The sequence below is a fragment of the Pseudonaja textilis genome, chromosome 1, assembly GCF_049901715.1.
Source record: "Pseudonaja textilis isolate UNSWEBS1 chromosome 1, rPseTex1.2, whole genome shotgun sequence".
NCBI lineage: Eukaryota > Metazoa > Chordata > Lepidosauria > Squamata > Elapidae > Pseudonaja > Pseudonaja textilis.
In genome coordinates, this window is record NC_141990.1 from 189,115,436 (window position 1) to 189,131,648 (window position 16,213).

At 39.6% G+C, this 16,213-nt stretch overlaps 1 protein-coding gene across 4 annotated transcripts in view; it reads left to right on the forward strand.

Moving 5' to 3' along the window:
- Window positions 1–16,213, forward strand: part of LRP2 (LDL receptor related protein 2) — a 141,607-nt gene that overhangs the window by 89,304 nt on the left and 36,090 nt on the right. For all 4 annotated transcript variants that reach the window (XR_015740757.1, XR_015740758.1, XM_087919977.1 and 1 more), the window contains exons 41-50: window positions 171–329; window positions 1,582–1,871; window positions 4,240–4,443; window positions 5,591–5,833; window positions 6,710–6,835; window positions 9,774–9,893; window positions 10,580–10,711; window positions 11,148–11,349; window positions 12,303–12,598; window positions 15,371–15,887. Coding sequence is in view for 2 of the 4 variants with exons in the window: in XM_087919977.1 (XP_087776103.1) it covers window positions 171–329; window positions 1,582–1,871; window positions 4,240–4,443; window positions 5,591–5,833; window positions 6,710–6,835; window positions 9,774–9,893; window positions 10,580–10,711; window positions 11,148–11,349; window positions 12,303–12,598; window positions 15,371–15,887 (2,289 nt within the window). In the remaining 2 variants the exon portion in view is untranslated. The remainder of the gene's footprint in view (window positions 1–170; window positions 330–1,581; window positions 1,872–4,239; window positions 4,444–5,590; window positions 5,834–6,709; window positions 6,836–9,773; window positions 9,894–10,579; window positions 10,712–11,147; window positions 11,350–12,302; window positions 12,599–15,370; window positions 15,888–16,213) is intronic.

Genomic DNA, 16,213 nt, shown 5'->3' on the forward strand with positions numbered 1-16,213 from the left:
TGGTAAAATGACGACCCAGATTGTTGGGGGCAATATACTGACTCTTAAACTGCTTAGGGAGGGCTGTAAAGCACTGTGAAACAGTATATAAATCTAATTGCTATTGCTAATGTTATTGCTGAGTAGCTTTCTCTGACTTAAGAGGCTTTGGGTAATTGTGTCATCACTAGGTACATGTACTGGACCGATTGGAGCTCTAATGCCAAAATAGAACGAGCAACGCTTGGAGGAAACTTCAGGAGTGCTATTGTGAACACCAACTTAGTATGGCCAAATGGTCTCACACTGGACTATGAAGAGCAGCGACTTTATTGGGCTGACGCACATTTGTATGTATTTGCTTACTGTTTCATTGCCTATGGTAAAGCCTCTTCATCTAATGCACACATGCCTCCCCTAACGTATAATAACAACGTGGAAAAATCCATTCTAAATAAATATTTATGATTGAAAACAGAAGAGATGCCTTTTGAGGGCCATGATCCATAGTTGAGGAGGCATTGATGTGAAGTTGTCATTTACATTGAAAGGGCTGGGCTTCTCTTTTTATTGAGGGTGATAAAGGCTTTTTAATTCTTTTTTTTTTACAAAATTCAGCAGATCCAGGGATTTTAAATTTTCATTGGGTTCTCATCAGGGGTGCGATTCAACCGGTATAACAACCGGTCCGGTGAGCGCATGCACATGCTCATTTAAAAAATGCTAATACTTACCTTCAACTGCAGTTGAAGAAAACAGCTGAGGCACAGCAAACTGCTCTGCCATGCGAATCAGCTGTGCTGTAACAAAAAGACATAAAACACAGTAAAGAGCAGGAGTGGGCAGGCGGGCCCACATGCTCATTGGAGCGAACCAGTTTGGAGCCAACTGATCATCGGAACAAGGGGTTCACCTGAACCTGTCCAAACTGGGAGAAATCCACCCCTGGTTCCCATCTTAAAAGTGATGAGATACCGTGGAATTTATTTTCCAGCCACAGAGGAACAGCTAGAGCAGTGTCTAGTGGCTGCAGAAAAGGGATGCGGGTTTCACATAAGGATCTGTTGCTGTATGTTGTTCACCTGGATTTCAGAAATAATACTAAATGATGTGAATGTTCAGGGTACAAGAGAGTCTTGAAATTAATGGGAAAAAAAATAAGGAATTGATCTATAGCAGGGGTGTCAAACTCGATTTCATTGAGGGTCACATCAGGGTTGTGTTTGACCTCGGGGGGCCGGGGTGGGCATGGCCAGGGTGGGCATGGCTAGTTTGATGTCAGTCATGTCGGGGGGGGGGGGCTGTGGTGGCTCGAGTACTCTGCCAGCAAAAATAGTCTCCTGATTTTGGCCGCGATGGCCTGCTGTGGCCCTTTGCCAGCGAAAATGGAGGTTGCTGTGTCTGTTTTTGCTGAGAGCCTCCATGGGCTGATCCTTTGCTATTTCCAGGGCATCCTGGTAGGCCAGATCTAAGCACCCGACAAGCCGCATCCGCTCCATGGGCCTTGAGTTTGACACCCCTGTATTTTCCCTGTGGAATTCAAGAAATGTTGGAAGCGCTCGTGTTTTGTGTTCCAGTGCTGATGTTTCCTACTTGTATTAGACAGAAGATTGAACGCAGCTCCCTATTGGGTGAAAACCGTGAGGTCATCATTAGCACTGCCCTCTCTCCATTTGCAATGACCCTATTTGATCAACACATTTACTGGACAGACTGGAATACCCGAAGTGTTTATCGAGCCAACAAATACGACGGGTCAGATCAAATTGTGATGGTATCAAACCTGCCATACAGACCAATGGATATTCATGTTTGGGCCAAAAACAAGCAACAGCAGTGCGCCAACCCTTGTAACCAATTTAATGGCGGTTGCAGTCACATCTGCGTGCCAGGTAAAATATTGTACAATAGGGAATAATGAATTGAACGACATTCAGTTGTCTTAAAAAGATGGGTATGAGCAAAATATCTGAATGGCTGAATTATTTAATATTTAAAATGCTTGCACACTAGGAAATCAAGATACTTTGGCCAAAGTACAAGTTACTTTGGCTGTATAGCCAAAGGTACTTTGGCTGCAGAGCATCTACAGTGTTAGGATTCTGGCAGTTACCTCCATTTAAATCATGAGTCTCGAGCCAAACTTCTAAAACTTCAAAAGGATTTATTGGGAGTTAACATGTCTGGCAGTGCCTCGGTATAGCTGACTCTGAGACACATAATTCATTGTCACCCGTGATCCTGGGGTTTCCCCCACCCCCTGGGTGTATCATAATTCATATTCCCCAATGAAACACATCCATACCCTAGAGTCATCAATCATGTTCTCCAGTTAGATATTTGCGCAGCAAAAACTTCAGTCACCTAGTTACTATCTTTGAAAAACTATTTATTCAGAGTTTTGCAGCATTAATTCAGCACCTGAAAAACAAAAACAGATGGCTGATGCTTCATTTAACAACTTTATAAACATAACAAGTATACTTACAGACCAGTTGTAGATTTCTCCAACATGGCGCAAACTCAGACAGAAATATGTTACAAGTAACTTCAGTAGCACACAGAAACAGACATCAGTTTCACTTTAGTTCAGCAGGCAAGCATTATACACAGCAGAGGAGAGAAGCAGTCTCATTTTCAATAGACAAGACTCAGAGTTCAACATAGCTTCAGAGCTTAAAATAGAGCCACACCTAGGCTACTTCTAGTTTCAGTTTCCAGCCTAGGCTACTTCTAGTTTCAGTTTCCAAAACAGTCCTCATTGGCTGACTTAGTTGCAATGCCTGTTCGTTGGCTGATCTTGTTACCAAGCTCTATTCCAGTTCATGAATATACTCTGACACTATTTATGGAATGCACTTTTGATTTCCAAGCTGCCGCACTGCTCTTTCAAACCCCTTTCCCGCCTCCCCTTTTGTTGGCAACTCTAAAAAGACCATAGAAATACTTTATGAGTTGACATATAGTATGTACCAGTCCAGATAGGCCAGCCTTTATAAATTTTTACCTATTTCTGACACTGAAATATGAAACTAAGTTGATTGGCCCTTTTGGCCTTTTAGCTCAATGAATGGCAGCAACTTGCCACTTGATTTATCTAATATAAATTTTATATAAAATTTTATAAATAGATAAATATAAGATTTATCTATTTATATATTTGTTTAATTGGAGATGTCAAGGATTCCCCTGGGGGACTTCTGCTTGCAAACCTGGGCCTCTGCCATATAGTTATTTCTAGATTACACTATCAGACCATTCAGTATTCACCAATGCTGCAGGAACTGGGCAAAACATTCATATAATATGCAAGGCCACCGTGACTTGCTGTGTTGGTCACTGGGGTTGGGTTTTAGACATTTGCTGATTTATAGGAAAGCATCATAATCTAAGCATGCAGAAAATTGTTGAAATTACTGATGTTTCGCATACTTAAATAAATGCCGCTTTTGGTAGGCAACCCAAAAAAGTTTTCATCGCTACTTGAAATAGTTTTAAATGTATTCTTTTCTACTCTGTCATCACCCTTCTGTTTTGTTCTGTTTGCTGAAATCAATATTATATTCCTGCTGATGCAAAATATGGGAGAATGCAATCTTCCATCATAGACTCTCTTATTCCTTTTATAAATTAATCTCAGCTGTAATAAAAAAATTTTTTTTTTGCAATAGCGCCATTTACAAATAGAGCTCATTCAGATTCCTGTCGAGAATACAGGTAGTCCTTGACTTACAACAGTTCATTTAGTGACCGTTCAAAGTTACAACGGCATTGAAAAATGTGATTTATGACCATTTTTCACACTTACGACCTTTGCAGCATCCACATGATCATGTGATCAAAATTCAGATGCTTCAAAATTCAATCAGTTCATACCTATGACCGTTGCTGTGTCCCAAGCTCATTGTGATCCCCTTTTGCAACTTTCTGGCAAACAAAATCAATGGGGAAGCCAGATTCACTTAACAACCTGGTTGCTAACTTATTAACTACAGCAGTTCACTTAATAACTGTGGCAAGAAATGTCGTAAAATGGGGCAAAACTCACTTAACCAATGTCTCACTTAACAACAGAAATGTTGTGCTCAGTTGTGGTCATAAGGGCTGCCTGTATTGTTGAAAGGATTAGGGGATGTGTTGTAGGACATTTTGGTAATTCTCGATAAATTTCTTGGTAGATTTACGATTAATATTTGGGGAGAGATGTTATCTAAATATGTTATTAACTCAGTTCTTCTTTTGTGATGCCATGAAATATAGGCCCAGGTGGTGCAGAGTGTCAATGTCCTGCCGAAGGACGCTGGTATTTAGCCAACAACAACAAGCACTGTATTGTGGACAATGGTACCAGGTGTGGAAGTACCTACTTCACTTGCCTTAATGGCCATTGTATCTCTGAACGCTGGATTTGTGACAATGATGATGACTGTAGGGATGGCAGTGATGAGTTGGAAAGTGTGTGTGGTAAGTACTTCCACGGTTAAAACAAAAGCTGTTGTCCAATTGCAATTGTTTTTAGCAAAGCCATTTTGGGGACAAAAAAAAAAAGAAGATAAGCAGTATCTGTTTGGTCCAGAGTCCAATGGCCTGTTGACTATACAAAGCAGAGTTAGTTGAAGATGTCATTGCTTTCATGAAAAAAAAAAATGAATGATTCAAATTCTTCCTTGGATTAATGCAGGGAAGGAGGGTAGAAATGTTTAAAAGCACTGATTTTGGTACATGCAAGAAAAATACATATTAGGAAATTAGTATTCAATGTAAGAAATTATTGGTATAAATTTTGGCGTTTCTTTAAAAAAAAAGCAACTTCAAAGATGGTTTTGGTTTCAAGAACAAAATACTGAGTAAAAACAATAAACTGTGTATTTCTGATAGTATTTAGTTTTTCTTAGATTGTAACTATGCTGCAAATATGACATTCTGTTTTATCTTATGCACGTGTATGGAGTGAATAGTTTACCGAGCTTTACAAGACTTTCTTATATGGAAGGAAATATCTATGTGCGTAATAGAATTACGCCCAAAATTTGGGCAAGAATACCTCAGAGGACTTTGTTCCTTTCTATTAATGCTCCTTGAAAATACTGAAGCAGACCTTTTCCCTGTTTTTATTTTTCTTTACCTGTAATGTTTTTAGTACTTTTTCTTTCTTTTTCTATTTTCTCATTCTATTTTCTTGCTTCTCTTTTAATTGTGTAAAAATTCTCAATAAAAAGAAAATAACTGGAGCAGACCCAGAACGTGAAGGAAGGTTATGTTTTCCACTGACTTTGTAAGGATCGTGCTCTCTTATCAAGCCTTTATGGCAAGGCCTGAGTGGCAGTTTACCTTCTTTCCAGTTTCCACTCGTTTCCAATTCACCTCATTAATTTTCATGAACGAGGAAATTATATTTGTAGGGATTTGGAAACCCACGGAACTGTCATTCGGATGCTAAAATAAAATTATATCTTCTATTTGTTTGATTGACATGCTATCCATTTTGCAGCTGTATTTTCCTTGGCAGGGTAAAAATCAATTAAGCATTGTATTTCTGGGAAGGATTTGTCAAGGCCTGTTCGAGTCCCTTCTGTCAATGACATTTCTTTGTCACGTTCCTTTCCTTCAGCTTTTCATACCTGTCAGCCAACAGCTTTCACCTGCGGCAATGGGCGATGTGTACGCTACTCTTATCGCTGTGATCACTACAATGACTGTGGAGACAACAGTGATGAGTTGGGATGCTTGTTCCGAACTTGTGACCCCCAGACAGAATTTACTTGCAATAATGGAAGGTGTATCTCTCTTCAGTACGTCTGCAATGGTGTAAACAACTGTTACGATAATGGCACTTCAGATGAGAGAAATTGCCGTAAGTTGATTAAAACTACGTATTGTCCCTGATTCTTTGCACAATCAAAATGTAAACTTTCTAAAAAGGAAAAGGACACGTTGCTTCACCGAAGCCATGTGATTTATTTGGATTTACATTTACAGGAATCCTGAGAACGAACGGGATGTTCTTTGACTGTGTATTGCCCATGAGAAATTTTCTCATCAATTTGTACTCATAAGGATAGTGATTTCAAACAATAAGGACTGAATGACAGAGTAGATCTTTGGGGTATTATTTGATAATTACCCCATGAGATTCCATTGACATTAACAATAAAACTTAGCTTTTTTTGTAATGAAGTAGACTAGTTCAGGGATCCCCAACCCCTTGGTCTGTGAACCAGCAGTGGGCTGTGGCATGCCAAAAACCAGGCCACACAAACAAGCAAAGCCCCATTTGTGGGATGCAGGCAGCATGTGAAACCATGCCTCCTCTGGTCCGTGGAAAAACTTCTTTCCACGAAACCGGTCCCTGGTGCCCAAAAGGTTGAGGGCCACTGGACTACTAGTTGATACATTTTGCTAAGCAGAAATGCTGAAGAATTCCAAGAAAGCTTACCTCGATCAGTCGGTATGCTGATTATTCCTGCAACCGTCATAAGAATGAAACAGTTGCCAAACATCTGGATTTTGATAGCACAATCATGGGGACGCTTCAAAGGTCATAACTGTGAAAAGCTTATAAGTAACTTTTTTCAGTGGTGTTGTAACTTTGAACGGTCGCTAAATGAACTATTGTAATTCAAGGAGTACCTGTACTAGAAACAGCACACTGCCGTTTGTCATTGATTAAAACCAGTCTGCCTTATGCTTTATGTGGGAAGACAAAGAATCCTCTCTTTTTGCCTTAAAGCTGAACGTACTTGTCCTGCTGGCTATACAAAATGTCAGAGTACCAACATATGCATTCCTCGATCTTATCTTTGTGACGGGGATAATGACTGTGGCGACATGAGTGATGAGAGCCCCACTCACTGCGGTAAGCTAAAATGACTCTCCACAATTACACTCTTTCACTTCATGCTTTCCTGCCTCAGTTTGTGTAAACGAGCCAAGCATTCTTGTACATACTGTTCTGTTGAAAAGACACAACTGAAAGGTATGGGGTGCGGTGGGCACATATGTGTGTGCGAGCAAGACTTAAGCAAATTGCTGATAATCTGGAATTTTAAGAGGAAAGACATATTCTCAGAATGAGACAAAGAGGTTATCAAACTTGAAGTAAAAAATAAAAAATAAACAAAGGATTACCTCTTAGGTGGATTCCTGTGACTCCTGGCATGTTTACATTTTTGAAAGCTCTAAATCTTAGATTTATATCCTTCCATTCCTTCAGAAGCTCAGGTCATGGAGGATTAAATGACAGTGCTAAATGCACTTCTTAAAAGGACTTCCAAGAGGGATCTTCCAAAGTGTGACAAGCTATAAACTGAAATTTGGAATCTTTAGTCTCCAATCCAGAACTTGTACGGTATAAGTGCACTACTTCCCTTTTTATTTATAAATGAAACATACCTCTTACCCTGGGGCAATCATTTCAGTAACTCCTTCGTACATTCTATCTCTTCACCAGTTGAAGAGATAGTTTCTGTTGACAACTTGTTTCAACTAGTTTCTGTTGAAATTTGACAACAGTTTCTGTTGTTAAACGAGACACTTGTTAAGTGAGTATTTGCCCCATTTTATGACCTTTCTTGCTGCAATTGTTAAGTGAATCTCTGCAAGTGATAAGTTAGTAACACGGTTGTTAGGTGAATCTGGCTTCCCCATTGATTTTGCTTGTCAAAAGGTGATTGCGTGACCCTGGGACACTGCGACCATCATAAATACGTCATAAATAGCCAAGCATTTTGATCCCATGAGCATGGGATGCACAGGTCATAACTGTGAAAAATGGTTGCTAGTCACTTTTTTTTCAGTGCCGTTGTAACATTGAACGGTCACTAAATGTACTATTGTAAGATGAGGATGGCCTGTAACCCTCTGAAATAAATGAGAACGAAATAACAGAAACTGACCAAATAGCAAGCAAATGGCTTAGTCTTCTGACTAAGAGAGGATTGGAATGGGGTCCTTAAATGAACATTATGACCACACCGCCAGTTCTTATTTCATTGGAAAAAATTATCAGATTAGTTTAATTAACTTGGCTCAGTGCTGGCTGCAGAGTTTTGGGACCCTTTGATGCCCAATACCCTTAAGTGGAAATGCACCTGTTCCGCATATACATTTCTATTTAAGGAAGTTGAGTGTCACGGGCTTCCAAAATTCATTCTCTTACTTAGGCTATTTCAGCAAGTTGTATAGGTGCAGAGGGTTTTTGACTCAATTTTCCAACTTAAGCTAGATCCCTTCCACCATCACTTAGGGCTATAGTAAAGCTACCCTAAAGGCAGGGTTGGTTTTGGGGTTATTGATTCTGGAATCAGGGTTGGGGACAGGATGGGAAGCATTCTGCTTCCATTCCCATCTGTCCTTTCAAATTAATGTGATAATGTGTCACTGAATCCTTATCACATATTCTTTTTTGGAATCACAAATAGACAGCTTGATTCAATGAAGACACTTGATACCTGAACAATTAGATGGGTTTTTTTGACTCTCCCTTCAATAACTAGGGAAGAGTTTAATTTTGCAAAGTGATGCAAGCTTACAACAGAATTGTATATTATAAATGCCTTCAATTCTTCAGAAATTAAGATCTTAAAACTATATTCTAACTATTTGCTTTATGCGCAAATACACTATAACATGCAATTTCAGCGCATCTTCATATTTTTCGATGCTATATCTCTAATGTTTTTCTATTCTACATCTCAAATTTAATTTGTTTATTGATGACAGATTTCTTTTCTCTTATATATGTTTGGATATTCTGTTCTGTTCTATTATATTTATTACTTACATTACATTATATAATACTATATTAATTATATGGTACTGTATTGTATTGTATTGAATCGTATTATATTGTACTATATTATTATCTTACATATATTTTGTGTTTTATATATATAGCCTTATATATCCCCATTGTAATATAGAATTCCTCCTTTTCACCAAAGATCAATCTACCTTTCATCTTGTTTAGTTTTCTACTCTTGTTCTGCCAAAGCTTTGACATTTTCTTTGCTTTTTCTGCTTGGCTGGGCTTCCTGATTCTTCTTCTAAAACTTGGCTCCATCTTAGGGAAACGACTAGTAGAATATTTTCTTTATGTCAGGTCTGAGGGAGGGAAAAAACATCTTTCTCAGCAGGATTATTTACTTATTTATATTTATCTTTACTCTTGTGCTTTGACTGTATTTGTTGATCTTACCCTTCATGAGACTTGTGGCTGCAGAACTACCAGGTAGCTGTCCTTTCCCCTGCCCAATGCTGCTGTTTGATTGGCCATGGCTCTTTGATTGGCAGCTGGGTCATGTCAATATTGGTGGAGGACTGAGAAGACAAGGAAGAGGAGGGAAGGAGGAGAGAAGCTTAGAATCTCCTTATGCAGCCTGTTCTTTTATAGTCTTATCTATTTTCTTGTCAGTTTTCATCCATGCCATTTTAAAATGCTAATGGATGGCCAATGAGGATGCCAGTGGGCTCCATGTTTGGGTTGAGGCTTCCCACATCTGGCAAAGTAGAAATGGAACCTATTGGGCCAGTGGGTATCTTTTTGAAGGGGTCTTTCATGGAGAGGTTTTAGACCAGCTGCTGATACTCTTCATCAGTTTTATTCTATATGTCTTATTATCCTGAGGCACTTATGAAAATTGTAGCAAGAGTTATTAAGCTAACCTAGTTGAAGTCGTTCAATTACCCCAAGGACACAATATCAAAGTTGAGGATTGAGTATAATCATTACAGAGTCCAATGCATTTGCAGGGGAAAACACACAGATCAAACAAGGATTTTCTCTGCCTTTTCAGCCACACTGACTTGTACCAGTAGTGAGTTTCGCTGCACATCTGGACGTTGCATTCCTGCTCATTGGTACTGTGATCTAGCAACTGATTGTGCTGATGGCTCAGATGAACCTTCCTCTTGTGGTAAGTGTGAGATTAGGCACACTTGGAAGGGATTTGGAAAGGTTTACTCAGACTACCAGAATTTAATGAGGGAAATTAAGACTTATAACCCAGTAGTGATTAGTCTTATTGGCAAATGTGCCATAGGCAAAGAACAGGATGTATTTCTGTCAGAGTCCCAAGAATGAAGTTTCCTCAACAGCCATTGATAGACCCATGAAAATATAGCATGCACCACGAAATTATAGTAAAATTACGCTGCTAGTAAAGACATTATTGTAAAAAAAAAAAAAAAGTGAAGGGAAGGCATTCTAAAGAACTTTTCTTGATGTCTCTTTTTTTTGTTTTGAATAACACTTCAGTCATTCTGCAAGATGCTTCTTCGTCTGAATAGCACAGTGCATGCTTTCTATGAGAAAGGCATACTGAACCCATTCAAACCTCAATAAAAATCATAACATGCCTTCCTGGGAGCCAACGGTATACATTTAACCTCTGCATTATAAAACTTTTACCAACCAGAGGTAAACATGTTCCATATCCTGTGGAATTGCCCAGTGACTTTCACAGTCCCTTGACATTAACTAGACTGAGAATTAAAACACGAATCAGCATTTATGTCTGTGGAAATGTAGGAAGCAAACTTTGGGCAGCGCTCCCAGGATGTGAAAATGCATAGTCTGTGAAATCCTATATTTCTTTTGAAGTTTCTTCTGAACGGAGCTGTTCAAGTAGGCAGTTTAGATGTGACGGCGGCAGATGCATACCAGCTACATGGGTCTGTGATGGTGATAATGACTGTGGTGACATGAGCGATGAGGACCAAAGACACAACTGTGGTAAGTTCCATGCAACAGAAAGCTTCAAGGCTAAGCTGTTCTTTTATTTAGTTACTCAAACCCTAGACGAGTGGCATGGTGGCCTAGAGTTAGAGCCCTTGCCTCACCATCAAGAGGCTGGAATTCGATCCTAGGTAGCGGCAGATATTTCTCTCTCTGAGCAAAATGAGTAATTGTCTGCTGCAAACTCTGCATAGGTGTCAGGAAGGGCAGCTGGCAGGTAAACAATCAGTTCCAGTACTCCGAAGCAAGGAATTGCAAAGTTGTAAATAAAAAAATCCTTAAGACCTAGATTGCTTTCTGGTAATTCACCTTTTATTTGAAAGACTGCAAGTGGCCCAGGAGACAGACATTGGTTGAACAGATGGTAGGCTGATTTAAATGGCATGAAGAATGTATTTTGAACAAATTGCTGAAATCTCATGCTTTCTTCTAGCAAATCGCAGCTGCTTAGCCACTGAATTCACATGCGTGAACAATGTGCCCCCCTCAAGAAGATGTATTCCTAGGGCTTGGGTCTGTGATGGGGATGCTGACTGCAGTGATGCGTACGATGAGCATCAGAACTGTACTAGAAGGCCATGCTTAGACAGTGAATTCACATGTAGTAATGGATTGTGCATCCGTAACAATTACAGGTTTGTATGTCCTCTGTAAACTCTTTTAAGAACCACAGGCATAGGCCAGAGCTAATATCTTAAGAGTGGATAACTTACAATTCTTTACAAACGCTGAACTGCAGCACATATCGTTCTTCACCATTGGCCATGTTGAGTAAAGCCAGTGAGATTTTGAGACTCAGCTATGTCTGGAAGACCATGTTTTGTTTATTCTTGAAATAATAGAATATGTTGCAATGATGGACTTAGACCTGGTTTTTCAGCTCCGCTTTGCATAAATGCAGTAGATGGACTAAGAGAGGGTTATAACAAGGATTAAATTCCTTGTTACTAAGATTGTGTCTGGTCAAAATGACCTCAGCTTTATCCTGCTAATTCATTTCCCCCGTCTTTTTTTTTTTTGATTGGATTGCTGGCTGGGTCAGGACAGAAGTTTATGATATCATATTGCTTATAATGGTAAAAAGTTGAATCTAAGACCAGGAGGAATAATATTCATATTGTCACAAGCAAGAAAAGAAGGATAGGGGTGCCAAATATGAATCTGAGCAAATATAATCTATACAGCAAAGACTTTAATTTGGTGAGGATTGGGAGGGCAGGTAGAAAAATATGTGGAGGATTTCTGAGGACTAGAAGGAGTCAAAAACTCAGGGGATTAAGGATACACTTTTTATCTCTAGATCTCTGTCCAGTTCAATCAATCAATCTGTCTCCAGGATTTCTGTAGTCTGAAATTCTCCATGTTCAACATTTTTATGTGATGTCATGACTAGTTTGTCCATGATCTGCAGATCATGTCTCTGTTCTCCCAAACCTTTTGCTTTGCATGCAGTAGCTTTGCATGAAGAGCACATACATACATGTGAATGTTAGCAGAGGTGGCGTTATTTTAAGTATGTATGTATTCGATTTATATGTTGCTCATCTCACAATCAAGTGACTGGCTTTTGTTAATGGGCTTTTTCCAGGTGTGACCGCCGAAACGATTGTGGGGATGGCAGTGATGAGAGGGCTTGCACCTATCAGCCATGCCAACAGCACCAGTTTACCTGTCAAAATGGCCGCTGCATCAGTAAAGCTTATCTCTGTGATGGGGACAACGACTGTGGGGATGAGTCCGATGAGCTAGAGCATCTTTGTGTTACCCCAGAAGCAACTTGTGCTCCCCACTATTTTACCTGTGACAATGGGAACTGCATTGAAATGGCCAAAGTCTGTGACCGGATAGATGACTGCCGTGATAATAGTGACGAGAAGGGATGCGGTATGTATGGAACTTAGACAAATCAGCACAAAGGCAACCTCACACAATGAGGTTGGGTCCCCAGATGATATTGGATTACCACACAAATTGTCCTCTGGCAGCATGGCAAATAATCAGATGTTGAGGGAGTTATGGATTATTCCTTTTTTATTTTACTTTATTTTTATTTGTCAATTGCTTACAAGATAATAGGTATAAGTAAAAATATACTTATGAATACATGGATACATATAAGGAAAAAAAAAACACAATAGGACAGGGACAGTAGGCACGTTGGTGCACTTATGCACGCCCCCTACAGACCTCTTAGGAAAGGGGTGAGGTCAATAGTAGACAGCCTAAGGTTAAACTTTTGGGGGTATGGGGAAAAAAAACCACAGAGTCAGAGTATTCCAGACATTGACCACTCTGTTGCTGAAGTTGTATTTACTGCAATCAAGTTTGGTGCGATTAACCTTGAGTTTGTATCTATTGTTTACTCATGTGTTGTTATGGTTGAAGCTGAAGTATTCATTGACTGGTAGGACGTTGCAACGTATGATTTTATATACTATACTTAGATCGGACCAAAGGCGGCATAGTTCTTGGTTTTCTAGGTCTAGAATTTCGAGTCTGGTGGCATAAGGTATTCTGCAACGAGTAGAGGAGTGGACAACTCTTCTTGTGAAATATTTCTGGACTTTCTCAACTGTGTTAATATCAGATACGTAATGTGGGTTCCAGACTGATGAGCTGTATTCGAGTATTGGTCTAGCAAACATTTTGTATGCTCTAGTTATTAGTGTAATATTACCAGAGAAAAAGCTACGTAAGATTAGATTAACAACACTTAACACCTTTTTGGCAATGTAGTTACAGTGGACTCTAGCACCTAGGTCATTTGAGATGAATACTCCAAGATCCTTGACAGAGTTTGAATCCTCAACAAGGTCTTGACTATTCAGCCTGTATTTTATTTTCTGATTCTTATTTTTTTGCCAATATGTAGGACAGGGCATTTATTTGTTGAGATTTGAAGTTGCCATTTGATTGACCATTCAGATACATAGTCAAAGTCTTTTTGGAGAGTAGTAGTATTGTCTGTGGTGTTGAATAGCTTTACATCATCAGCGAAGAGAACGCAGTTGCTCTTGATATGATCACAGAGGTCGTTTATGTAGAGTATGAAACGAGTTGGTCCTAGAACACTGCCTTGGGGGACACCACTGTTGATAGGTACAGAATTTGATAGGACGCTCCCAATTTTGACCATTATTGTCTGTTTGACATGAATGCTTCTGTCCAGTTATGCAGGTGTCCAGAGATACCGTAAGATTTTAGTTTTAGGAGTAGTTTGTCGTGTACCACTGAATCAAAGGCTTCACAGAAGTCTATATAGATTGCGTCTATTGCCCTGATCAAGTTGTGTAGTCCATATGTTTTTGCAGTGTAAGAGTTGCAGATTGCAATATAGTTTTTTTTAAAACCAAATTGTTTATTAGAGAGTAGGTTGTTTGTCTCTAAGTGGAAGATAATGGATTGGTTAATAATTGATTCCATGACTTTACAGGTGATGCAGCATAAAGAGATTGGTCTGTAATTTTCAACTAGGCTGGGGTCTCCCTTTTTGAAGATGGGGATGACCGTGGCTTGTGACCATAGGTTAGGCAAGGAGCTGGTCCTGAAAGATTTTTCAAAGATTATGCTTAGAGGTTCAGCTATGGCAATGGATAGCTTTTTTAAGACGTAGGCACATATTCCGTCTGGTCCAATAGATAGAGATGGTTTTAGATTGCGTAGTGCTTTTTCAACATTGTCTTCTGTAAAATCGATATGTATTAGATCTTTGTAGTTGTCTGTGGTTTGATTAGGAAATAATGGGCATGATCCATTGCCATTTACAAATACTGAGCCAAAGAATGTGTTAAAGAGGTTGGCTTTAATAGTGTTGTCATTGCAGTCTTTACCTTTAGGTCCTTTCAGGGGTGGGATGGACCTTGAGTCTTTTTGTTTGTTGTTTACAAAATTGTAGAAAGCGCAGGTGGAATTGGTGCGTAGAAGGTTTTCTTCTTGTTTAATGTGATAATTGGTGCATTCAGTTTTTATCTGGGGGCATAAACACTATAAATAAATATAAATACTAGTTGAAGAAAGGCTGATTACCAATTGCCTTTTGTAATTTTAACTTCAGGGACACGGTGGCTCAGTTGCTAAGACGCTGAGCTTGTTCATCAGAAAGAGGCAGTTTAGTGATTTGAATCGCTAGCACTGCATAATGGAATGAGCTCCTGTTACTGGTTCCAACTTCTGCCAACCTAGCAATTCAAAAGCATGTAAAAATGCAAATAGAAAACAGGGACTACTTTGGTGGGAAGGTAACAGTGTTCCATGCACCTTCGATATTTAGTTATGCCAGCCACCTGACCACAGAGACGTCTTCGGACAGTGCTGGCTCTTCAGCTTTGTAACAGATGAGCACCGTCCCCTAGAGCCAGAAATGACTAGCACGTATGTGGGAGGGGAACCTTTACCTTTAATTTTAACTTCAGTGAATTATCTCATTCTTCCCTATCTGGTACACTTCAAGTGTGTTTAATTACAGTTTCAATTTCTCAAGGTAGCATGCTGGTTGGGGAAGGTAGGCTGGGAGTTGTAGTCCAACATATGAAAGGTACTAGTTTAGGGAAGACTAGGTAATTGAGGTTTTTGTAAGTAACAATAAATGAACCATCAGAAACCAACGCTGCCTAATAAAAACAGAGTAACATTTTCATTTCATTTGTCCTATTCTAGGCATTAATGAATGCAACGATCCTTCAATTAGTAACTGTGACCACATCTGCACAGATATCCAGACTAGTTTCTATTGTTCATGTCGTCCTGGGTACAGACTCATGTCCAACAAAAGGTCTTGCGATGACATAGACGAATGCAGTGAAACACCGTCAATATGTAGCCAGATGTGTGAGAACACCGTTGGCAGCTACATCTGCAAGTGTGCCCCAGGCTACATTCGTGAACCGGATGGGAGAAGTTGCCGGCAGAACAGTAACATCTCACCTTATCTTATCTTTAGCAATCGCTACTATCTGAGAAATCTCACCACAGATGGCCGGCTTTACTCTCTCATTTTGCAAGGACTCAGAAATGTGGTGGCTCTGGATTTCGACCGGGTGGAAAAAAGACTCTACTGGATTGATGTAGACAGGAAAGTCATAGAAAGAATGTTTTTCAATGGGACAAGCAAAGAAACAATAATTAGTGATGGTGTGCCCAATGGTGAAGGCATTGCTGTTGACTGGGTTGGAAGGTATGCCTCTTGCGATTTTTCTGCTCAGTTGGTGTCTTCCTCAGGGTAATAAATCAATGAATTGGCAATATTCAGACATGATAACATTTCAATTTCCAGTCCTTGGCCATGTTGATTGGCTGGGAATGTGGGGAACTGCTGCCCCCCCCAACATCTGGGCGGCACTAGATTGGGAAAGCTGGATTGATAGCAAATCCCCCAGCCATTTCTTTTAGCAATAGCACTTAGACTTATATACCACTTTGTACTGCTTTACAGCCTTCTCTAAGATGTTTACAGCGTCAGCATATTATCCCCAACAATCTGGGTCCTCATTTTACTGATCT